A 25,552-nucleotide genomic window follows, 5' to 3' on the forward strand; every position below is an offset into this window, starting at 1 on the left:
AGAGGGCAAGAATTTCCTTCTCTTTTTGTCCCCTAGGTTACTTAGTAAAAAGTCCGTAAGTGAAGAAACAAATGCATATTTCACAGTATTAAAAAATGAAACATAACTTATGATACCTGCTTTTATCATTTTTAACTTAACATTTTTCTTGTTTATATTTTTTGTTATTCTCTAAGAAAAATGAGTAACCTGACCTGTGGTGGTGCAGTGGATAGAGCGTTGACCTAGAATGCTAAGGGTGCAGGTTCAAAACCCCAGGCTGGCCAGGTCAAGGCAAATACGAGAAGCAACTATTATGAGTTGATGCTTCCTGCTCCCCCTGCCTTTCTCTCTCCCTCTCTCTCTCTCTTCTCTCTCAAATCAATAAATAAAATATTTTTTTAAAAGAAAGAAAAATTGGTAAAGAACAGAAAATACAAAAGTTGACAAATTTCTTGGAAAACAGAGCAAATGTTGCCCACTTTTAAAGTAATTGTTAAATCAGTGAATTACTACTGTATTAAAATTTTTCTTTTTAAATCAGGTTGAAAATTCTGTTGATCAAAATGTAGAAGTTTTGTTTTGTGGAATTGTCATAGCCTATTTCCGGGGTTTTGGGTTTAATCTTATTTTGTTTTACTCTCTTAATGATATATATAGACTTTATCACTTAACTCCAGAAACAATGTAAAATATCTCATAGTAATTTTTGATTCTGTTGTTAAGTCTACCTTTTCTTCACCCCTCATTTTTAGAATTGCCAATGCCACTCCCATCCCAGGGGACTTGCTTCGAGAAAATACAGATGAAGTGTTTCCAGATGAACAGCTTAGTGATGGGGAGAATGGCATCCCTGTTGGTGCACCACCAGATAAATTGCCTGGATCTCCAGGACATCCTCATCCCCAGGAGAAGGATGTCTGGGAAGAGATGGATGCCAACAGGAACAAGATAAAGCTTGCAGTTTGTAAAGTGCGTATTTCTTACATAGGAAGTAATATCTTTCTATGTGCTTATTTTTTTTTCCTGTTGCTGTAGCAAACTATTTTCAATTTTGAATGAGAAGTAGACAGAACATTGTATTGCTAGTTACTTCTCTATTTGTAATTACAATATTTTGGCTAATTTTACCCTCAACATTGAAATATGGACACTGAACATTAATCTTTATCTTGTATTTTGTGGAATGATAAAGATATTTTAAAAAATAACCAACACTAAGATGAAAACACATCTATAGAGCAGAGTTAATAGTCTTTCTAAATAATGTGACAAGATCGTAGGCTTCTTCTTATGGTGTGGACCAGGGGTAGTCAAATTTTTTATAAAAACCGCCCACTTTTGCAGTGCTGGTCAACCTAGTCCCTACTGCCCACTAGTGGGCGTTTCAGCTTTCATGGTGGGCGGTAGCAGAGCAACCAAATGGTGCTGCGATTGGCCCATCATGAAAGCTGGAACGCCCACTAGTGGGCGGTAGGGACTAGGTTGACCAGCACTGCAAAAGTAGGCGGTTTTTATAAAAAGTTTGACTACCCTGGCTGTGGACTGATGGAGCTATGAGTACCTATTCTGAAAACTGTCTCAAATGGAGGTGGGGAAGTGCAAGTTGGAAGTGGTAAGTTGACTGAGTGGATGTTGAACAAATGACATGATTTTTAACTCATTAGGATTGCCAGCAGGCCCACCTGTAAGCATGGAGAGAGATCTAGATTTCTGAATAAAATGATTAATTTTTAGTAATCTTGGGGCAGATTTTTCCCAAATTTCTTTCTGATCTTATTTTTCCTTATCATTTCCGTTTTCATAGAAGATTAAAAGAAGATAAATGGTGTGGAGGAACAGGAAATTAGAAATCAGTTAGTTTTTGGTTTAGTGTCAAAGGAAGTTAAGTTTATAGGTCTGTAAAATGAGACTTTGGGCTCATACCTGTTAACATGATGGATAGAAGGTTGTCTAGCCATGGTTTTTAAACGGGTATTATATCTTGAAAAGAATCCTCTATCATCACTTCTGAAGAGCTTGGTCTGTCTTTGGACAATATATACTATATTGTTTAACTATATAAGTTAAAAAATTAACATTGTATATTTTCAGTCAGGGGAATCATTTGCCAAAACATTCTTTGCATATATGTGCTATGGTGCACTGTTGTCTAGCTGTTGAATTACTTACTATTTGGACTAAACTAATAGTAATAAAGAATAAATAGTGAAAAAGTGGTCAGAAAGTCAGTGTCGGATTTTTAGCAGTAGACATCTTTATAGCACTGGGAACAAACTGTTCTTGTGGTAAAAAATCCCTAGTTGCCAGCCCACATGGTTCGATGTCTATATGTGAGAAGGTGAAATGGCACTTGGCATAAATCTTAGTTATTTAGTTTTCTTACATCCATTATCACTATATAATCTCTTAGTTCTCTTCTGTTTTAATTCTTCCTTTTTAAAAAATACTCAGATTATTATTGTTGTTCATTCATATAAGTAATATTTTTGTGAATTTTTCAAAGATACTTACCATTTCCTTGCATTTTTGGAAGTCCTGGACTCATGGCTTTCTTCTGAAATATTTCCTTTAGAAGTTTCTTTAGCCTGACCAGGCAGTGGCACAGTGGATAGAGTGTCGGACTGGGATGAGGAGGACCCAGGTTCGAGACCCCAAGGTCACCAGCTTGAGCGCGGGCTCATCTGGCTTGAGCAAAGCTCACCAGCTTGGACCCAAGGTCACTGGCTTGAGCAAGGGGGTTACTCGGTCTGCTGAAGGCCCACGGTCAAGGCACATATGACAAAGCAATCAATGCACAACTAAGGTGTCGCAACGAAAAACTAATGATCGATGCTTCTCACCTCTCTCTGTTCCTGTCTGTCTGCCCTATCTCTCTCTCTGTCTCTATAAAAAACAAACAAACAAACAAACAAAAAAGAAGTTTCTTTAGCTGGGGTCTTTTGGTAGAGAACTTAGCAGTAAATATATTTATTTCAACCTCATTCTTTAAAGATAATTTATGCTGGATTCAAATTTATTATTTGTTTGTTTATAAATTTCATTTATTGACTTTTAGAGAAAGAAGGGTGGGGAGAGAGAGAGAGAGAGAGAGAAACATCAATTTTGTTGTTCCACTTTTTTATGCATTCATTGGTTGATTCTTGTATGTGTACCTGATGAGTTATTGAACCCCATAACCTTGGCTATTGGAATGACGCTGTAACTAACTGAGCTACCCCACCAGAGCTAGAATCAGTTTTTGATTGATAGTTATTTTTTCTCACTTCATCTATTGGCATCTGAAGTATGCTATTATTCTATATTTTTCTTTGTAGATCCTCATTCTACCTGTCCTCCCTCCCTAGCTACTCTTTCAATTTTTCCATTGATTTGAGAGTGAGAGAGAGAGAGAGAGAGAGAGAAGCATCAACTCATTGTTCCACATAGTTGTTCCATTTATATAGTAGTATGTACTCATTGATTGCTTCTTGCACATTACGTGCCCTGACTGGGGATTGAACTGGTGACCTTAGTGTGCTGGGACGATGCTTTATCTACTGAGCCACCTGGCCAGGGCCCCTTCCCATCTACTTTTTATTTTTTCTTCTTGTCCTTGGTGTTTTGCATTTCAACTAAAATGTGTCTAGGCATATATTTCTTTTTGTTTATTCTACTTAGGATATCTTACGTAGTCTGAATCTTTGATTCACATATTTTTGTTTTTGTTTTTATCAGTTCTGGGAGATACAGAGACATTCTCTGCCTAAATATTGCCACCTCTTCATTCTTTCTGTTCTTTCTTGGATTTGAATTAATTATATATTATGCCTTTTATTCTATCTGTCATAAATCTTAATTTTTTTCTATTTGTTGATTTTAGGGAAAGGGGGAGAGAGAGAGAGAAAGAAAATGAAGGAAAGAAGAAAAGGAAGGGAGGAAGGAAAGGAGGGAGGGAGGAAGGATGGATGATTGATTTGCTGTTCTACTTATTTATACATTTATTGGTTGATTCTTGTATGTGCCCTGATTGGGGGGGGGGGGAGATCAAACCTTCAACCATGGTGTATTAAAACAACACTCTAACCAGTGGAGCTATCCCGCCAGGGTTTTAATATCTTTTTTTGTATTTTTCTCACCTTGCTGTACTTCATTCTAGGTCATTTCTTTTTCCATGTCTTCTAATTCACTAATTAAAAACTTTGACCTTTTATGGCTAATTTGTTTAAATTGAAGATTGAATACTTAATATTAAATTCATCAGTTAATTTCAATCAAATAATCCTTCTTGATCTTTGTAGTAATGACCTTTATTTAAATATTTTATGCATAGCTGTTTTGTATTATGCACCTGAACAAGTTTGATAGCAGAAGTGTTTGGGAACATTACATTTTAAAAAATTATCTCTTTTACTATCTCTTAGTCATGATGCCATGCCTTCTCATGTGTTTGACTATCTTCAATGTTTTACTAATTAAAAATTGGTGGTGGCTTGAGCACATGCTAACCAGCTTGAGTGCAGAGTTACCAGCTTGAGCATGGGATCATAGACATGACCCCATGGTTACTGGCTTGAGCCCAAAGGTCACTGGCTTTACACCCAAAGTCACTGGCTTATGCAAGGGGTCAATGGCTGAGCTGGAGCCCTCTGGTCAAGGCACATATGAGAAAGCAATTAACGAACAACCTAAAGAGCTGCAACTATGTGTTGATGTTTCTCCTGTCTCTCCCTTCCTGTCTGTTCCACTCTCTCGCATACACACACTAAAATAATAATAATAATAATTATTATTATTATTGATGGGGGTTCTATAGACTTAAATTGGGGAGTGGAGAAACCTTCCTCTAGAGAAGATTGTCTTCTGCTTCTGCTGCTAGCCAAAGTGTACCTCCTGTTTAACACCAATTGCGCATCTTCTTGAGGATCATTAATCAGAAAAGATGTCCCAGATTTCCTTTTCCCATTCCACTAATGGTGTAAGTCTTAATTTCCCTGCTGACTGTACTGCTGTAGGTATCTGTCCTTAGATGCCCCACTGCTCTGTGCAGCCTCCTGCTCTACCCAGCTCCTTGTTGTTTCAACACCAGGTTTTCTTCTTGTTTCTTTTTTGGAGAGGAAACATGGCATGGGGTATTGTGGCTTCCCAGCCTCCCATGGCTTGTGAAACCACTTGTCTCAAAGAGTATGTCATTTCCAAGTTTTAGTTTTAGTTTTGTGCAGTGATTCTCAACCTGTGGGTCGTGACCCCGGCGGGGGTCGAACGACCAAAACACAGGGGTCACCTATAGGTTTAGTGGATGGGGTTGTAAAAGCTCCTAGTTAAACATAATACAAAAAGCCAAGGTTGTTGAACTTTTTAGACTGTTTATTTTTATATCAAAGATTTTAAAAAACTAAAATAATACAGAAACTAAGAAGAAATTAAGAAAACTCAATTTATAAAGGATTAATAGACAATATGTAATGACTTAAACTAGCTAAAATATCCTAATGTTCTGAGAACTCCTCCCAATTATTTGCTTATGTTATATTGAAAGATTTCAATGATGACTACCACATGTGGTAATTGGAATGTTTTTCATGGTTTTCTTTTATATTTGTTTAGGCTGCTACTGAAGAGGAGAATAGCCATGGTCAAGCAAATGGTATTCTGAATGCTCCAAGCCTTGGTTCACCAATTCGTGTCCGCTCAGAGATTACTCAGCCAGACAGAGATGTTCCGTTGGTGCGAAAGTTACGTTCTATCCACAGCTTTGAGCTGGAAAAACGTCTGACATTGGAGCCAAAGCCAGATGCTGATAAGTTCCTTGAGACCTGGTATAAAATAGTTTTTCCTCTTTTTTAAAAGCCACTAAGATATTATTATTTTAAATATTTATTTACTTATTTCTATTTAAAGTCTTTTAAATAAGAAATTCTTGCATTTTTGTAGCACTAATTTGATTAAGCTCTCATCATCATCCATGTTAATTATCATCCTGATTTTTTATGTAAATTGTCTCTTAATATTGTTACAAGTTCTGTAGCATAACCTTTGGCTTTGGGAGCCGAGCAGTGGGAGCTGGTAACTTCACAATTCTAGGTATAAATCAAATTAACATTTTGAAGTGATTTTGTTTGGAAGGTGATCTCTTTTATTGGAATGGAGAAGATGCAGTGTAGAGTTTGAGAGAGCATTAAGCAGAAAGAAGGGGAGTACATGAAGGAGAGAAAAAAGTAACTTATACACAAGGAATAGGCAATTTATTTATTTATTTTTTTCCAAGTGAGAGAAGGAGACATAGAGAGACAGACTCCTGCATGCTCCCTGACCAGGATCCACCTGGCAGCCCCCATCTCAGGCTTATGCTCTGCCCATCTAGGCCATGCTTTCAAGCAAACCATTTTTAGCTCCTGAGGCCAAGGCTCCATGGAGCCATCCTCAGCACCCAGAGCCAGTGAGCTCAAACCAATCAAGCCAGGCTGCATGAGGGGGAGAGATAGAGAGAAGGAGTGTGTGTGTTGAGGGAGGGAAGCAGATGGTTGCTTCTCTTGTGTGCTCTGACTGGGAATTGAACCCAGGACATCCATACACTGGGCTGATGCTCTACCACTGAGCCAACCAGAGCCAGGCAATTTATTTTAATGAAGGCTTTCTGTGAGTAAGTGCTGTAGGAAAAATAGATGTTAAGGAAAGGTAGAACTTGGAGAGCCATACATTCATAATGACTATTTGTAGTTCATGGTTATGAGGCCCTTTATCCTCAAACTTTGATAACAGAAGACAGAATGAGACTTTTAAAAGAATTTGGGGTATAATTATAGAAGGCTTCAACAATATTAAAACCCAAGTGACTTTTAATAAATATAGTCACACTCTTCACTATTCCCTGGTGACTACTATTTGCAATGAATATTAGGTTAGAAGGACCTTGTATTTGACATGGTAGTTACTATATCTAAAGACAGTTCAGCCACTTTGGCCTAGTCCAGTCTGGCTTCCATTTAAACAGTCCTTTATTCATGTGTATTTTTCCTCACATGGTAATCATTCAGTCTCACAGCTATGTGATGTAAGCTTGTGTCTACGTGTTGATATGATCAAAAGGATGAGCTAGGATATTGTATTTAAACATTTTTTTTTTGTATTTTTCTGAAGTTGGAAACAGGGAGGCAGTCAGTCAGACTCCTGCATGCGCCCGACTGGGATTCATCAGGCATGCCCACCAGGGGGCGATGCTCTGCCCATTTGGGGCGTTGCTCTGTTGCAACCAGGGCCATTCTAGCACCTTAGGCAGAGGCCATGAAGCCATCCTCAGTGCCTGGGCAAACTTTGCTCCAATGGGGCCTTGGCTGCGGGAGGGGAAGAGAGAGACAGAGAGGAAGGAGAGGGGGAGGGGTGGAGAAGCAGATGGGCACTTCTTCTGTTTGCCCTGGCCTGGAATCGAACCCGGGACTCCTGCACGCCAGGCTGACGCTCTACCACTGAGCCAACTGGCCAGAGCTGTATTTAAATATTTTGAGTTGCGGCTAAGATTGGGAATAAATATAAAGGTACAATAGGGGTAAAAGCTTAGTTTGGTAAAGAATTAGTCTAATAAAAAAATGGAACTTTTAAAAAAGAGAGTACATGTTAAGGGAAGAGGTGAGTTATAAGACAAGGTGAGAACAGAAGTTATCCAAGAAAATGAATTTAAGCCAGAATCTGGAATGAAGAGGAAATTGAAGCACCTAATTACAAACTTAAGGAAAGGAAATAGTCTATTACTTAAAACTACTTCCCTACAGATGAGATCAGTTCTCAAAGCCAGTGCAGCCAAATACCATGTTGTCATACCATGTTACCTGCCCCTCAGGTAGCAGAGAGATTTGTATATACAATGTCAACTGCCTCTTAATCCAGCAAAACTAAAAATATGCCCTGAAGCTTCTCCCATTCCACTGTCACCCTCACACACTATCTGTGGAGTTCTGTGTGCATAGTGGGCTGGGTGTGGTTGAGCAGGTACAGTACCTTCTCTTCTTCAAAGCCCTGCCTTTGGAGCTGTGTAGTTGAATGAGTATACATTTACATACATCACTAGAGACAAACAAATGCAGAAAGTATTTTCCTTATGTATACTATCTTCCTTATTTCCTTTTGTAGGGCTTTTGGTGAGGCAGAAGCCCCTTGGTTATGTTGTTCTCAATCCCTCAGAGAGAGCAGAGAGTAGTGTGATTGAACTGGCAAAGCAAAAGTGAACTGGATCATACAAGTCAACCCAGTCAGGCTTCTCTCCTGCCCTGCAGCAGGAGAGACATCTTCCTCCCATAGGCTCCATCTTCCAAAACAGGATTGTGACAGGTGGAGAAGAGCATTAGCAACCTGTGAAACACTTTTTTATGCTTTATCCATATTTTTTCTCTGATCTCTGAGTGAATAATAGTTCTGTATAGAGCAGGGGTCCCCAAACTTTTTACACAGGGGGCCAGTTCACTGTCCCTCAGACCGTTGGAGGGCCGGACTATAAAAAAATCTATGAACAAATTCCTATGCACAGTGCACATATCTTATTTTAAAGTAAAAAAACAAAACGGGAACAAATACAATATTTAAAATAAAGAACAAATAAATTTAAATCAACAAACTGACCAGTATTTCAATGGGAACTATGCTCCTCTCACTGACCACCAATGAAAGAGGTGCCCCTTCCGGAAGTGCTGCGAGGGCCGGATAAATGGCCTCAGGAGGCCGCATGTGGCCCGCGGGCCGTGGTTTGGGGACCCCTGCATAGGTTATATAGTAAATATTACCCTTGGACAATTGAGTAACTTTTCTTTGTTTTCTTAAGTTTGGAGAAAATGCGGAAAGATGCCAGTACAGGAAAGGAATCTGTTCTTTCTGCTCTGCTTCATAAACCTTGTGTTCCTGCTGGGGCCCGTACTGACCACGTCTGGAACTGTGATGAAGAATATCCTCCAGATGCTTCTAAACCTGCTTCTGCCAACACCCCTGAGCAGGCAGATGGTGGTGGCAGCAATGGATTTATAGCAGTTAACTTGAGCTCTTGCAAGCAAGAGGTTGATTCCAAAGAGTGGGTGATTGTAGACAAGGAACAAGACCTTTGGGATTTTAGGACAAATGAGGCTTTAGGCCATAAAACAACAGGAAGCCCTTCTGATGAGGAGCCAGAAGTACTTCAAGTCCTAGAAGAATCACCTCAAGATGAAAAGCTTCGATTGGGTCCTTGGGCAGAAAATGTTCATTTAAAAAAGGAAACCTCAGGTGTGATCTTAGCACTTTCTGGGGAGTGCCCTGCCACTGCTGCTTCAGAACAATATACAGATAGGCTGGAACTCCAGGCTGGAGCTGCTAGTCAGTGTATTGCAGCGACGCCCACAAGCCCAATGGAGGCACAAGCAGAAGGACCCCTTACAGCGGTAAGAGATTTTTTTCTTGTCATTTATCTCTGTTATCCACTCAAGGTATTATTAAGAAAGGACTAACAGTTGATCAACTAAGGTTCTTCAGCACAGGCCTAAGTAGGCAAATGGGTATAGGGAGTGATGTCTGGACTAGTCAGTCTTCCAATATAAAATTTCTCAAAACGTGAGGTTTCCTGTCAAGATACCAACTCAAATACACAAAATGTCATTATACCCTAATTTCAGAGTAACAGTTATAATTAGACCACAAGAACGATCTATGTGTGTACATATAATTTGATTTTCAAAAAACCTTGTAATTCTAGATTTTTTTTTAAATGATTGATCTTAAGAGTGAGGAAGGGAGAGAGACAGAAACAGAGAGAGAGAAAAAGAGAGAAACATCAATTTTGTTGTTTCACTCATTCATGCCATTATTGGTTGATTTTTGTATGTGCCCTGACTGGAGGTTGAATCTACAACATTGGTGTATCACGATAACACTCCAACCAGTTGAGCCAAGGGGCTAAGGCTAATTCTAGATACAGTGGTGCCTTGAGATACGAGTTTAATTTGTTCTATAACCAAGTTCGTAAGTCAGTCAACATGTATATCAAACAAATTTCTCCCATTTAAAATAACTGAAATAAATTTAATCCATTCCAGCCCTGTGAAACATCCCCAAACTATCCTAAATTATGAAAAAGCATGTTTTTAATTAAGAAACACACATGTATACTTTACCAATGCATAACAAAATATATGAAATAAAAGAAAAAAGTGTTATTTAGTACTGTGTTCTTACCTTGGAGACAGACGAGTGCAGCCAACGGAGGTGAATGGCAGAGGAGGAGGGAGGAAGGGATGCAGGCACTGTAGATACAAACTAAAAGTGCACTTTCTTAACACTCAATGTAAACTAAAACTGCACTTTCTTTACTTTAAACAAAACTAAAACTGCACTTTCTTTACTGAAAATGAAACCACAAAAAACTTAATTGTAAAAAAATGCACTTTCTTAACTTTAAACTTAACCTAAGCTTAACATTACATATTTTTCATTTAATCATCACCTGTTTTTGCCTTTTTGGCTGCACTTTTGGCACTTTCACTTGTAGGACTTTTGAATAAAAATCCAAAGAGGTTTGCTTTTGCCTGCCTTTTAAAATGTTATGAAATGTGACAAACAAGTGTCATTAAAAAGTGCTGAAGCACGACCAGTTGAAACTTTTTCTGGATGTTTCTTTTCAATGAAACTTGAAAGCTTCTCCCACATTGCCAGCATGTCTTTAATTTCACTTGTAGAAATCACTTCCTCCGACTCTACCTCCTCCTCACTACTAATCTCTTGCAGAATCTCTGTATGTTGCATCATCTGTAGCTCCTTCAACTCCTCAGTTGAGAGTTCCTCCTCATGTTCCTCGACGAGCTCGTTTATGTCACCCTCATCTACCTCCACACCCATCGACTTTCCAAGGGACACAATCTCCTCCAACGCTTCTACCTTGGTCTTGGTCTCTGGTTCGAATCCTTCGAAGTCCCTGATGTAACAACATCAGGCCATAACTTTTTCCATACCGAGTTCAAGGTTCTTCTTGTAACCTCTTGCCATGCCAAGTCAATAATGCATAAACGTATCATGATTTTGTAGTGATCTTTCCAAAACTCTTGAAGGGTTAGACTTGTATTCTCAGTCACCTCAAAGCAGTGGTGGAACAAGTGCATTGTGTAAAGCTTTTTAAAGTTGGAAATGACCTGCTGATCCATAGGTTGCAAGATTGAAGTCGTGTTGGGTGGGAGGTAGAGAACTTTCACGAATTTGAACTCATCGAGAATGTCATCTTGAAGACCAGGTGGGTGGGCTGGAGCATTTTCAAGGATTAGTAATGCTTTCATCAGGAGTTTATTTTCTTGAAGATATTTTTTCACTGCAGGACCAAAAACGTGATTTACCCATTCAATAAAAAACGGCCGCATAACCCATGCCCTAGCATTGGCACGCCACATAACCTGCAGTTTTTCTTTAAGAATCTTGTGAGTCTTAAAGGCTTGAGGATTTTCGGAATGATACACTAGCAGTGGCTTTACTTTACAGTCACAGCTAGCATTTGCACACAATGCAAGGGTCAGACGGTCCTTCATGGGTTTTTGGCCTGGCAGCTTCTTCTTCTCCGAGATGATGAAAGTCCTCCAGGGCATTTTTTTCCAAAACAATCCTGTTTCATCAGGGTTGAACACTTGTTGGGGGATGTAGCCTTCCTTTGCGATAAACCCAGCAAAACGTGCGATGTACTCCTCAGCTGCCTTAATGTCAGCACTCGCAGCTTCATGCCTCACCACCGAATGGATGCCAGATCTCTTCTTGAAATTTTCAAACCAGCCATGACTTCCTTTAAACGTATCTTCTGCTGCCTCTTTTGATTGACTCAAAAGACTCTTCAAGTCATCGTAAATAATAGGTGCCTTTTTGCATATACAGTCTCCGTCACTGTATCTCCTGCCAGCTCTTTCTCTTTCACCCACACCAGCAGAAGCCTCTCCATTTCTTCATGGATATTTGTCCTTAATTGGGACAGAATTGTAGTTCCTTTTCTCTGGATTTGCACTTTTGATGGCATCCTTTTGTTTAAGGATGGTACAAATTGTAGATGTATTGCGGTCATACAGCCTTGCCAGTTCAATCCCTCGTACACCACGCTCATGTTTTCCTATTATTTCTTGCTTTACTTCTGTTGACATCATTCTCTTCTTCTCACCACTATCCTTTACACCAGGGGTTTCAAACTCGTGGCCCGCAGGCCGCATGCGGCCCGCCGAACAATTTTGTGCGGCCCGCAGACTAATCCATGAAGTTCAAAATATTTTGGATAAAATTAAGTAAGCCTAGGGGCCTACTTGTATTTTTCATTTCTCTAGCATCCTAGCTAGATATTAGCTTATTTAACAGCAGTTGTGATGCGAACTACAGTTTCTGGTCGTTTTGTGACACTGAGTAAACTGCATGTACGATTGTGCTTGTTGTACTGATTTTTTTTTTGTTTTTCAACTGCAGTGAGAAAAGTGTTGCGTAACAGTTGCCTTTTGTAGACCTAGTGCGGCCCGCCTAACGGCTGTGATCTTGCTCTGCGGCCCACATGCTGAGTTGAGTTTGAGACCCCTGCTTTACACTCACTTTCTTCAGGCTCATGATAGCATACAAAAAAAGTTAGTAAAAAATGCAAAAATGATGCAAGAATGAATATAGCACATGAGATTTGACTTCATTCTGTGGGTAACACGTGAGAAGGAACGAGATGCTGGTGTTGTGCTGCTGATACTGGACCCATGTGCCAGCGCACCAACTAGCGGCAGCTTCCCAAATCACAACTCGTATCTCGGAATTTTGCTTGGATCTTGAACAAAAATACGGACTGAGTTGCAGCTCGTATCTTAAAAAAAGTATGTTGGTCTGCTCATATCTCAAGGCACCACTGTATTTTGAATATCTACATTAGATATATGGTGAGCCAGACCAGTAGTGGTGCAGTGGATAGTGTCAACCTGGGATGCTAAGGACCCAGGTTCGAAATCCTGAGGTTGTTGGCTTAAGTGTGGGATCATAGAAATGATCCAAGGTCACTGGAAGGAACAGTCCACAAATCTTAGGCTTCAGTGGGTACATCTGTCCTTACATGGATGGGAATACCAGGTTTTCTTAAAATCCACCATCATCTAGCAGCCCTGTCTTCCAACTCACTAGAAACAACACTGTTGTTCCCCAGGCTGAAATGTTTTCTGTTAGAACATAATTCCTTATGCAGATATAAAACAGTGAGGAGATATAACAAAATTTAATTTTGTAAATAGCTCTGTAGGAATTTGCCTGCACTACAAAATAGAAAAAAAAAAAAGCCTACCTCTTTTTTTAAATGTTAGGTAATCCTTTTTTCTTTCCCAAGACTGCATGCCTAGCCAAGGGAACAATTGGGGCTGAAATCCTCTTTGAAGAGCATCCTTTTCCAAATTGTACGAAGTTACCCTGTGGCCTAACGGCAGTCCTACCACCTTCCTCCCTTCCCTGTATCTCTTTTTCTACCCCACCTTTTCTCTTTCCATTCATTTCCTATTTTCAGCTATAAAACAACTTCCCAGATTGTTTCTTCTTTTCTTTGAGTCTAGATGCCTTGACTCACTGTTGTTCAAGTATTTTTCCAATAGCTTTCTGGGGTACTTCCCTTCGAAAGGCTTTCTGAAGCCTTAGCTTTATTTCTTCTATTAAATAGTATTTTTTGTCCTCTCCCATCAATGCTGTCCTGTTCACAAAGATTGTTCTCATGGTTCTTTTATACTATCTGTAACATTTTCTCTATCAAGTTGTTGAAAGACTTTATTTATATATTTAATATTATGTCTGATATTTTTTCAAATATTTTTAAATAAAAATATTTTTAACTGAAGATTTCTAAATAAATATCAGCTGCATCACTTTTTAACTTATGTCCAACGTATTAAACTTACTGTTTCCTGCCCTGGCCAGTTAGCTCAGTTGGTTAAGAGCATCATCCTGAAACAGTAAGGTTGCATGTTTGATCCCCGGTCAGGGTGCACACAGGAAGCAAACCAATGAATGCATGACTGAGTGGAACAACAAATTCACGCTTCCCTTCCTCCTCCCCTCTCTCCTCCCTTTCTCTCTTCTCTCTCTCTGAAACAATAAAATTAAACCCCGGATAGCTCAGTTGGTGGGAGCATCGTCTGGTGGCAGCACTGGAGTTTGCTGGTTCAATTCCCTGGTTAGGACACGGGAGCAGCTCAGTGTTGTTGTGTCTCTCCCTGCCTCTCTCTCTCTCTCTCTCTCTCTCTCTCTCTCAAAAATAAACAAATAAACAAAAAAACCTTTCTGTTTCCCTCTTCTTGGGGCTTGGGATAAAAATATATTTATATTGTTTCTAAATTTAAATTCAGAATTTACTTTGGCAAAGCAGATGTTATCACTTCTTTAATTTATTATAGGCACATTAAATATAGATCTCTTTCAGCTCGGATTATATGCTTTAGGTTGGATGATATGATAAACTATATTACCATTCTATCTGAGTATTTTAAATTAAGACATGTTTTGATGGGAAATAGTTTGTTAGTTTGTATCTTTTTCACTCAGGCTTCTTTTTTATGCTGATATGATGGAAATCATATCTGATTTCTTAAAATATGTAGAAACTATAAAAATAGGCAAAGCAAAAAGAATATCTGCATTACAAGTATAATTGGCATATTAAATTAACTGATGAACTTAAGCATTTAGTTCTCTCTTTCTTGGTACTGATTTGTGAGCCTTGTTTAGGTCCGTTTTTATCCATACATATGAAGGCACTTATTATTAAATAGCATGTATAAATTTTTTAGATAATGTACTTTGAAAGATGGATAAATTTGCTAGATTGAAAAGAAATTGCATTGGGATTATTTTTACAAATTAGTCACCCCCCACCCCCACCCAGTCCAGGGTAAACAGTGATGAAATTAGCTCATTATCAATTATTTCTAAAAAGATGCACATCGATATGGATTTATAGGGAGTAAAATAAAACCAGGTATTAGCTTATCTTAAATTACATTTTCATTAGTGAATGGAGAGACAAAGTCAAGCTGACATAAATGAACAAGTACAGAGAAGAAAAAGAAAGTAACTTAAACTGCTTCCAAAAAAGGTCTAACCTCTGGTCCAGAATGGCAGTAAGCATAGGAAAAATTTAACCTTTTTCATGTGACATTGGTAATCACTGTTCATAGGGACAAGGTCGGACTTGAGCAGTAATACAGAAATGGAAGGGTTTTCCTTCCAGAATATCATGGCAGATTGTACCACATGATCTTTTGGTCCTAGATGGTCCTTTAGAAAACCAATGCTTCATTTTTATTCCTTTTTACCACTGAGAGCACCAAGCCTCAGGACAATGAGGTGATCTGTAAAGAGTCAGATCAGATGCATTAGACTCTTTGTTCTGACCTCATACCAGTCTTCTGTTCCTCACACCAGGGGATTGTCAACATACTTAAAGACTTTCTTCAGTGTCTTGATTCTTCGATATTGAGAAGAAGAGAGGGGGTGTATAATAATACACATAGAGGGAGCAGGGCAAAAAAGTCACATAAGTTTTAAGTAATCTGTCTGTTAGCATCTTTAAGAAGATTCCTCTGACTGCATGTATAGGAATATCAATACCCATACTTTAAAATTCTGTCTAGCAGTTGATTCAAAGGCCTTCATTCTCCTCTTTTCATTCCTTTGGTTCTCTTAAGTTTCTGTAAGTTCCATACTATCAGGGATAGCAGTTGGCACCAACCTGTGAGGTTGGTTGTTACATCTAAACAGTTACCTGAACCACACAAAGTGATTGTAATGGGGCTAGGTGCACAAATGCAGACACAGACAGATCTGCCTGAGACTGAAGAGTACGATATTGAGTGTTTTTATTTTCTAGTCTTTAATTTCTTTTCTAAATTTTTTTTTGCTATGGTGAAGATATATTTCATTCATAACTGGGGAGGAAAGAAAAATTAAAATCTTTCTGGGAAGGTTAAGGAGCACTTCAGAAATAAGAGGACTTTGAAGGATGAGTAAGTTTGTTGGAGGGAGGCGCAGGGATGTCAAGCCAAGAATACAGCACATGCAAAAGCACAGAGGCTTGGAGCACCAGAGTTCCGAGTATTTAAATAAGTGGTCCAGAAGTTAAGGCAAAGAAAAGAGGCTGAAGGAAGCTACAGACGCTAAAGTGATAAAGGCCTTGACCTGCCATGCTGTGATATGTGGGCTGTGGAAAAGAAGCTGAATGAGCTAAGACTGAGGGCAGAGAGTAACATGCTCTTTAAGAGCTTTGTGGGGGAGAATGTGCTAGGGCAGCAGCCAGTGAGGAGGCTTTGGCATTACTCCAAGCAAATGTGATGAGAGCTTGAACTGTGAAAATCACAATGAAGACTTAAGAGACATTTCAGTGACAACTTATTTGAAGTAGTAGCTTCATGTTGCCTTCCCAGAAATGTGTGTGCCACTGAGTAACTAGAATAGCTGTATGAAAGCTCATGGTGTTAGAGCCTCCACTGAAAAAGAAATCATTCATGTAATGTATTAATAGATGTATGCTTTTGATAATGTGAAAAGGTAAAGACTTTTTGGATTGATTTCCACCTAACTCCTTGAACTGGATTTTGTAGGGGAGTTAAATGCATGTATGTTGATTGGGGAGTGCCCAAATGTCCTCTGCCTGGCCATGGATTCATATTTTTGATCTGAAATTTTGGTTATTATAATTATAGAAAAATTTTGTTTGTTGGAATTAAATATGATAATATAATTCAATTTATGAATAGTCAGAAAAGACCAGAGATTGAATGGACTGAATTGGGAAGTAAAGAAAGCCCATTTGTGATGTGTTCAAATAATAGACTGGACTCTCACCTGGGCTTCATGGAAGGAGCCCAACAGCCAGTAGTTGATTCACTCATGTATTCAACACTTATCGAGCATCTATACTTGTCAAATACTATGCAAGGCTTCAAGAATTTAAAGCCAAGTGAGTCCTCTCACTGCTTCCAAGGATCTTCAAGCTAGTAAAGGAACACAATTTCTTATACATACTATGATAGAAATACATAGCTTGTGTAAGTTGGGGAGAGCTGAGCTAGATTTATACCTAAAGTGTCTTCCAGTATTACATGAAGGGGCTTGAAAACTTGACTATTAAATCCTATAGCTATATATATGATATGTAATTACAGGCCAGCCAAGAAATATTTTTATTTCTGTTTGTCTTTTCTGGGATTTCTATTCTTTTGGTGTGAGTTGTGGCTTGCTTATAATTTTTAGTACCCACACAAAAATTTTATACTTCCAAACTCCCTTAAATATACATTACACTGTTAATAATGAGTGACTGTCTCTGAGGAGTAGGATAACAAGGGAAGAGGAAAAAAACCTTTTACTTTTCAGTAAAAGGTCTTGAGGCTTTGAGTTTTCAGTTTTACCTACCTCTGTGCAAAGACTGCTGCCCTCTCCTTCCCTTACCCCTACCAGCTACCATGTCCATACACGTAAGTCCAACCACAACATAAAAATACCTTTAGCAAAAGTAACCAACATCAATGCAACAGGGGTGAAGAGTGAGCGAGTGGGAAATTCTCTTAGCATGTATGACCTCTTAATACACTCCTTACAAAAATTAGGGGATCAGAGAACCTGCACATACTCCAGTACTTTCAGCCTTTTGTATAGTGCACTTTCACCAACGAAATAAAAGTTGGTTTTGCATCTCATTTGCATAATCAAACAACTTTTATTGACTTGTCGTTTGCTTTTCTGATGTTCTTGTTTAATAAAAAGGAATCAAATGCTGCTTTTTTTTTTTTTTTTACAGAGACAGAGAGTCAGAGAGAGGGATAGATAGGCACAGAAAGACAGGAATGGAGAGATGAGAAGCATCAATCATCATTTTTTTGTTGAGACACCTTAGTTGTTCATTAATTGCTTTCTCATATGTGCCTTGACCGTGGGGCTACAGCAGACCGAGTAACACCTTGCTCAAGCCAGTGACCTTGGGTCCAAGCTGGTGAGTTTTGCTTAAACCAGATGAGCCCATGCTCAAGCTGGCGACCTCAGGGTCTCGAACCTGGGTCCTCCGCATCCCAGTCTGATACTCTATCCACTGTACCACCGCCTAGTCAAGCGAAATGCTTCTTTTTTTATTGCTTTATATTCATTTTGAAATATCCCCAAATTTTTGTGAGTAGTATATTTAGATTTAGATGTTATCACTGCTGTGTACCTTTTTAAAATTTTTTTTTAATTTATTCATTTTAGAGAGGAGAGAGAAAGAGAGAGAGAGAGAGAGAGAGAGAGAGAGAAAGGGAAAGGGAAAGGGGGGAGGAGCAAGAAGCATCAACTCCCATATGTACCTTGACCAGACAAGTACAGGGTTTTGAACCAGCGACCTCAGCATTCCAGGTCGACACTTTATTCACTGTGTCACCACAGGTCAGGCTGCTGTGTACTGTCTTATAGAAATAAAAATTTGGTACATAAAAATACGGTTCAATGATAGTAATTTAGCCTGACTGGTGCTGGTGCAGTGGATAGTGTTGATCTGGGACACTGAGATCCCAGGTTCTAAACCCTGAGGTTGCCCGCTTGAGTGCAAGCTCATCTGGCTTGAGCACAGGCTCACCAGGTTGAACACAGGGTTGCTAGCTTGAGCCCAAAGGTCACTGACTTGAAGCCCAAGGTCACTGGCTTACGCAAGGGGTCACTGGCTGGGCTGGAGCTCATAGTCAAGGCACATGAGAAAGTAATCAATGAACAACTGAAGTGCTGCAACTATGAGTTGATGCTTCTCATCTCTCTCCTGTGTCTCTCTCTCCTTCTCTCACTCTCTTTTTTTCTCTTGCAAAAAAAGAGAATTTTTTTACTTTTATTCATAATTTTGAATACTTGTATAAAGTATGATATAAAGATGCTTTCAACAAAAGAAGTCTATAGTGGATTTGTAATGACTCAAAGAAATTTGAATTGTTAAAATTTAGTTTTTAATAGGTCAGAAATTTGTTTCTATAACTTAGTTTTTCTTGGCTGTAGTAGAAATCAATAAATTATTCCACTACCTATAGCTCTTCTAAATTATTTGTAAAAAAAAAAAAAAAAAAGTTGAGCTCTTCTAAAATTATGTCAAAAAAATAAGTTGTGTATATGGGATATTTATATTCCATATACCTTTCATTTGTAAGAAAGGCTATTATCCTGAATGAAAAAGAAGAAAATGAATTGTTATTCTTGAATGAAATTACCAATGAATGAGAAAAAAGTAAATGGATAATTTGTAAATTAAAATGCAAATAATAGTTGGTTTGTAGTACTGTCTATTATTTCTTGCCATGTGGCCAGTTCCAGACATGGGATAATTGTAAAATAACGAGGCTGCTTTATCTGAACTAAAAAGTAATGAGACTGATGCTAATCAAACTTAGCTCTAGGCCATAACAAAAATAAGAAAACATGAAAGAATTGGAAAATATCAAGTCATTTTCTAGCAGTAGAGAAGTGTGCCTGATACAGTTAGAGAACAGAAGAAATAATTGAATTCATACCTTAATGAAATGTTTGTGATTTATAGAAATTAAAGGTGTAAAAGCTATATATGGCTTTCTGGCAGATCGTTAATTTAGTCCATTTGTAGAGTGTCCTGAGTATGGATACTGCTTGTGTGTGTTTAGTGTCTATTTTCAGCTATATGTAGAATTAGCTTTTTTAAAATCTGAATTCAGCTATTGATTTTTGTTTTATCTCCTTGTATCTCATCAAGTAATGTTTTTGCAGAATCAGTTTCCCAAACTTCATTTAGAGTTTGTAGTTCATGTCAGTAGGTTGTGCTAAGCTGTGCATGACTTACAAAATACTGAAGTCCTATCCCTATTTTTTTACCATTTTTTCCCTCAGTTGTGTAATTTGTGTTAATAATAGTAACCAACTAAAATACAGCTGAGATGGAATTAGTAAAGATGATTTTAGTAATATTTATAAGTTTAAAGTGCTATGGCCCTGGCCAGATTGTTCAGTTATTAGAGCATCATCCCTAAACACAGAAATTGCCGGTTCGATCCCCAGTCAGGGCACATACAGGAACAGATTGGTGTTCCTGCCCCTCTCTCTTTCTCCCTTCTTCTCACTCTAAAATCAATAAATAAAAATTCAAAAAAAGATATAGTCTAAAAAAATTTTCAAGTGCTATGGAAGTATTATATGATAGTAACTAATGCACTATATTTCATAATTACCCCAAATATTTTCAATTGAGAAAGTAAGTTCTCCTGTGTGGTAATTCATCTGTCTTTTCTTTTTTCTTTTTTTTTTTTTCATTTTTCTGAAGCTGGAAACAGGAAGAGACAGTCAGACAGACTCCCTCATGCGCCCGACCGGGATCCACCCAGCACACCCACCATGGGGCGATGCTCTGCCCACCAGAGGGCGATGCTCTGCCCATCCTGGGCGTCGCCATGTTGCGACCAGAGCCACTCTAGCGCCTGAGGCAGAGGCCACAGAGCCATCCCCAGCGCCCGGGCCATCTTTGCTCCAATGGAGCCTTGGCTGCGGGAGGGGAAGAGAGAGACAGAGAGGAAAGCGTGGCGGAGGGGTGGAGAAGCAAATGGGCGCTTCTCCTGTGTGCCCTGGCCGGGAATCGAACCCGGGTCCTCCGCACGCTAGGCCGACGCTCTACCGCTGAGCCAACCGGCCAGGGCCCCATCTGTCTTTTCTATATATAGTATTGTCTCCATTTTTTTTATACCACACATACGCATACATTTATATCTTGACTCTATGATAAATTAAGTTCAAAAGTGAATTTATTCCCTACATTCAATCTCAGAAACCCAGTGGAGTGTTAGTTTTGTAAGCACGACTGATTTTATTTTGGCTGATGTACTCGGAATTAGATATAATAATGAGGTGACTATTGGTTTATTTTGAATATAGGTATATTCATCTTCACTGTTATTTGGCATTTAATACAATTTTACATCTGCTTTTCTTATCACTGTCACTCTTGGTTGTTAAAAAGTAAATTTTAAAGAGTAAATAACTATCATTTTAAGTTTCAATATAATTTGAAAAATATACTAGAAAATTACCATCTGCCTGAATATATTGCAGAATAATGAGAGAGAGATACAAGTATGAGGTGACTTCTTGAAGTACAACAACACCAGTAGAACTTGCTGCCTTCTAAGATCATTATAGTTCTGGGTTTATTGTAAGAATTCATAGCCCTGGATAGAATGTCAGCCTGGTGTGTGGACATCCCAGGTTGGATCCTTGGTCAGGGCACACGAGAGAAGCGACCATCTGCTTCTCTCCCCCTCCCACTCCCCTTTTATCTCCCTCTTCTCCTCCCAGAGCCAGTGGCTTGATTGGTACAACCGTGGCCCCAGGTGCTGTGGATAGCTCAGTTAGTCCGAACACATCAGCCTCGAGGCTCTAAAAATAGCTCATTACTCAAGCATTGGCCCAGATGGGGGTTGCCAGGTAGATCCTGGGCAGGGCACATATGGGAGTCTGCCTCACTATGTCCCCTCCTCTCACCTAAACAACAACAACAGAAAATTCACGTCTATTATGAGAAGCAACTACTATGAGTTGATGCTTCCTGCTCTTCTCCTCACCCCCATTTCTCTCTAAAATCAATAAGTAAAATCTCAACAACAAAAAAAAAAGAGAGAGAGAATTCAGGTCTGAATTCAACCTGTCTTGGATTAACCTGAGAGATCCTGAAAAAAGACTGTTTCCATTCAGGAGCTATTTCAGGATGTTAATTAGGTGTTTTCTCCCTGGGTAGGGCTTAGGACAAGCTCTCAGGGGACCCCAAACTTTTTACACAGGGGGCCAGTTCACTGTCCCTCAGACTGTTGGAGGGCCGCCACATACAGTGCTCCTCTCACTGACCACCAATAAAAGAGGTACCCCTTCCGGAAATGCGGCAGAGCGGATAAATGGCCTCAGGGGGCCGCATATGGCCCGTGGGCTGTAGTTTGGGGACACCTACATGTTATTAAACCTAATTGTGTTCCTGATGAACAGAAAAGCAGACCTAAACAATGTATCTGACTCTGGAACCACACCAATTTCTTAGTGTTGCTGGAGTAGAATCTAAGCAAAATCTCATTTTTCTTTGAATTCAGACCAATTACTATAGATTTTCTAGAACCTAATGAGCATCATTAAGTGATTTGACTTATTTGATTTCTCAGAAAGGCTTTTTTCCTTACCAGCTGTGTGCTTGACATTTTATGCCTCCTTACATGTCACTTTTAGCAAATGGAAGATACAATATTAGGAAGATAAACTGTTCCTAACATTGTATGACCACTAGGACAAAATGCATATAAATTTGGAGTTTTTCAAATTGTAGTAACTTGCCAGTATTTTTTTTCCATAATCCTATATTTATTCTGGCAGGACATAGCTGATGCACTCAAAGGGACTTAGAATTTAATGAAAGGAACTTTTTACAGATGTGTGGGTATACTTAGAACAGCCAACAGGACCACCAATAGAAGGAGCTATTTCTGTCCTGAGTCTTAAAAGGGGAAGAAGAGAAGCTGTTAGTAGAACCTAGCGAGAGTCAGATCTGTGAGAGTAGGGCCTGTGACAGGAGCTATAGCCAGGAGTGGTAGAGCAGAGCCACTGCTAAACCTGCAGTCCCTTGGGGAGGGAGGGAGCAGAGAAAATTAGCACCCATACCTTTTTCTCCTCAAACTCTGGTTCTCTGTGGTGCTGGCCAGAAATCAGAAGGAGAGGAGCCTGGGTAGTGCAGTCTGCAGAAATTAGTCTTCTAGAACACAAAGCAGGCTAAAGAAAAAGGTGGGAACCTCGGGAGAGGCTGTGCTGTATATTCCTGAGTAGGGGAGATTAAGTGTCATGAATTTTTATTCAGAATTGCTCATTTTAAGTATGAGTTAGGCAGACCTAGCTGACACCTGTGGTCCTCTTATAAATTAGAATTTGAGGTGTTAAATCTCAAATACCACATCTTTATTTATATTCTACATTATTACATATTGACCTTTTTTCCTCCCTCTTTTCAGATTACAATTCCTCGACCTTCTGTGGCATCTACACAGTCGACTTCAGGAAGCTTTCACTATGGCCAGCAGCCAGAGAAGAAAGACCTTCAGCCCATGGAGCCCACTGTGGAACTCTATTCTCCAAGGGAGAACTTCTCTGGCTTGGTTGTGACAGAGGGAGAACCTCCTAGTGGAGGAAGCAGAACAGACTTGGGACTTCAGATAGATCATACTGGTCATGACATGGTACCCAATATTAGAGAGTGTGACAAATCCCAAGACCTGGGACCAAAAGACCTTCCTGACCATAACAGACTGACTGTGAGAGAATTTGAAAGTCTCCCTAGGGAAACTGAAGAGAAAAGCATTCTTCTAGGGTCAGATAATGAAGATGAGAAGTTAAGTAAAGGGCAGCATTATATTGAGATTGCCTCTCTCTCAGGAGACATGGTAACTGTGGAAAGGGATCAGTCAGCTACCACTGAACCTCTTGATATGACAAAGACACAGACTTTTAGTGTGGTGCCAAATCAAGACAAAAATCATAAGATAACGAAGCTTCTGGCAGTTGGAACTTCAGAAATTTCTCCACAAGTCACTGACCCACATGTTGAAGGCCAGATAGGCCAGATAGCAACAATGCAAAAAAGTAAGATATCTAAGGATGATGACATCAAGAGTGAAGACTTGCCAAGTCATGAAGGAGACCTTTCTACTTTTTTGCACCAAGAGGGTGTAAAAGAGAAAATTGCGCCTAGAAATAGAGAACTATTTCATTGTGTTTCAGCGAGCGAACATTGTCCCTCATCCCGGAAGGATGTGGTTAGGTCATCCTTCATAACTAGACACAGCCGAATCCCTGTTTTAGCCCAAGAGATAGACTCAGCTTTTGAATCATCCCCTTCAGTCTCTGCAAAAGAAAAGCTCCTCCAAAAGAAAGCTTATCAGCCAGACCTAATCAAGCTTCTGGTGGAAAAAAGGCAACTCAAGTCTTTCTTTGGGGACCTTTCAAGTGCCTCTGACAAATTGCTGGAGGAGAGACTAACCACTGTTCCTGCTCCCTTTTCTGAGGAGGAAGTCTTCACTCCTTTTTCAAAACTGGCTGTTGACTCCTCCCTGAGCAGGTCAGCTGAAGATAGCTTTTTGTCACCCATCATCTCCCAGTCCAGAAAGAGCAAAATTCCAAGGCCAGTGTCATGGGTCAACACAGATCAAGTCAATAGCTTAACTTCATCTCAGTTCTTGCCTCGACCACCACCAGGAAAGCCACCCCCGAGGCCCGGAGCAGGAGCCAGGTAACACTGAATGTCCTTCCTGTGTTAAGTGTGTAGCACTGTTTCTGTGTCTGCTTGGCTCTATGTCAGTGTTTCATTTCTTTGTTGCCTGCCTTTGATTGTCTGTTTCCTTCCCTGCCTTTCCCAAGCCTTATAGCACAATGTAGTAGAACGGGTCAGATTGGTCCAGGTTAATTCTCAGCTTTCCCACTTACTTGCAGTATGAATCTCAATTTCCCTATCTATAAAATGTGTAGAACATTTGCTTCGTAGTTTTGGGAGGATGAAATAAGGGAGTGTATGTCTAAAGCTTCTTGAAGTACTGATTAGCATGCAACAAAGGTTCCTTCCCTCTCAGTAATTTTCTAGCTTTGACTAGTCAGAATCCTGTTATAACAGATATCATTATGAAGTAAAATTTTATTGAACCATGCTGTGTCCATCAATTGATGACTGGGTCTTGGTAGCTCTACTGTTTATCTTATCATAATGAGTTAAACAAACAAAAATCCTATAGATTTCCCTAGGTCTAATGACAGCTACAACTATACATACTACAGTTATTGCTTTAATATTTACTCTGTGGTATACTTGTTTATTGAATTTCTCATGTATAGTTGATCATAGAATGATTTTTTTTTCCTGTGGCATAGAGAGAGTCAGAGAGAGGGACAGATAGGGACAGACAGACAGGAAGGGAGAGAGATGAGAAACATTAATTCTTCATTGCGGCTCCTTAGTTGTTCATTGATTGATTTCTCTTATGTGTCTTGACCGTGGACCTTCAGCAGACCCAGTGACTTCTTGCTCGAGCCAGCGACCTTGGGCTCAAGCTGGTGAGCCTTGCTCAAACCAGATGAGCCCACGCTCAAGCTGGCAACCTCGGGGTCTAGAACCTGGGTCCTCCACATCCCAGTCCGATGCTCTATCCACTGCGCCACTGCCTGGTCAGTCATAATGATTATATATTTTTTATTTTTTTAAAGGTTTTGACTTTTTTATTTTTTATTTTTGAGAGGGGGGGGGATAGATAGGGACAGACAGGAATGGAGAGAGATGAGAAGCATCAATCATCAGTTTTTTGTTGTGACACTTTAGTTGTTCATTGATTGCTTTCTCATATGTGCCTTGACTGCGGGTCTTCAGCAGACCGAGTAACCCCTTGCTCAAGCCAGCGACCTTGGGTCCAAGCTGGTGTACTTTTTTTTTGCTCAAGCCAGATGAGCCTGCGCTCAAGCTGGTGAGCTCGGGGTCTCGAACCTGGCTTCTTCTGTATCCCAGTCCGACACTCTATCCACTGCGCCACCGCCTGGTCAGGCAGAATGATTATATTTTGAAGAAGAGGAG

General features: G+C 39.6%; 1 protein-coding gene across 3 annotated transcripts in view; it reads left to right on the forward strand.

Annotated features, from left to right (window-relative positions):
• The window catches only part of TTBK2 (tau tubulin kinase 2), a 205,336-nt gene that overhangs the window by 167,845 nt on the left and 11,939 nt on the right, over positions 1 to 25,552 (forward strand). For all 3 annotated transcript variants that reach the window (XM_066276907.1, XM_066276906.1, XM_066276908.1), the window contains 4 exons: positions 735 to 951; positions 5,566 to 5,777; positions 8,771 to 9,359; positions 22,953 to 24,226. In XM_066276907.1, coding sequence (XP_066133004.1) covers positions 735 to 951; positions 5,566 to 5,777; positions 8,771 to 9,359; positions 22,953 to 24,226 — 2,292 coding nt within the window. The remainder of the gene's footprint in view (positions 1 to 734; positions 952 to 5,565; positions 5,778 to 8,770; positions 9,360 to 22,952; positions 24,227 to 25,552) is intronic.

The sequence above is a fragment of the Saccopteryx bilineata genome, chromosome 4, assembly GCF_036850765.1.
Source record: "Saccopteryx bilineata isolate mSacBil1 chromosome 4, mSacBil1_pri_phased_curated, whole genome shotgun sequence".
Classification (NCBI taxonomy): Eukaryota; Metazoa; Chordata; class Mammalia; order Chiroptera; family Emballonuridae; genus Saccopteryx; species Saccopteryx bilineata.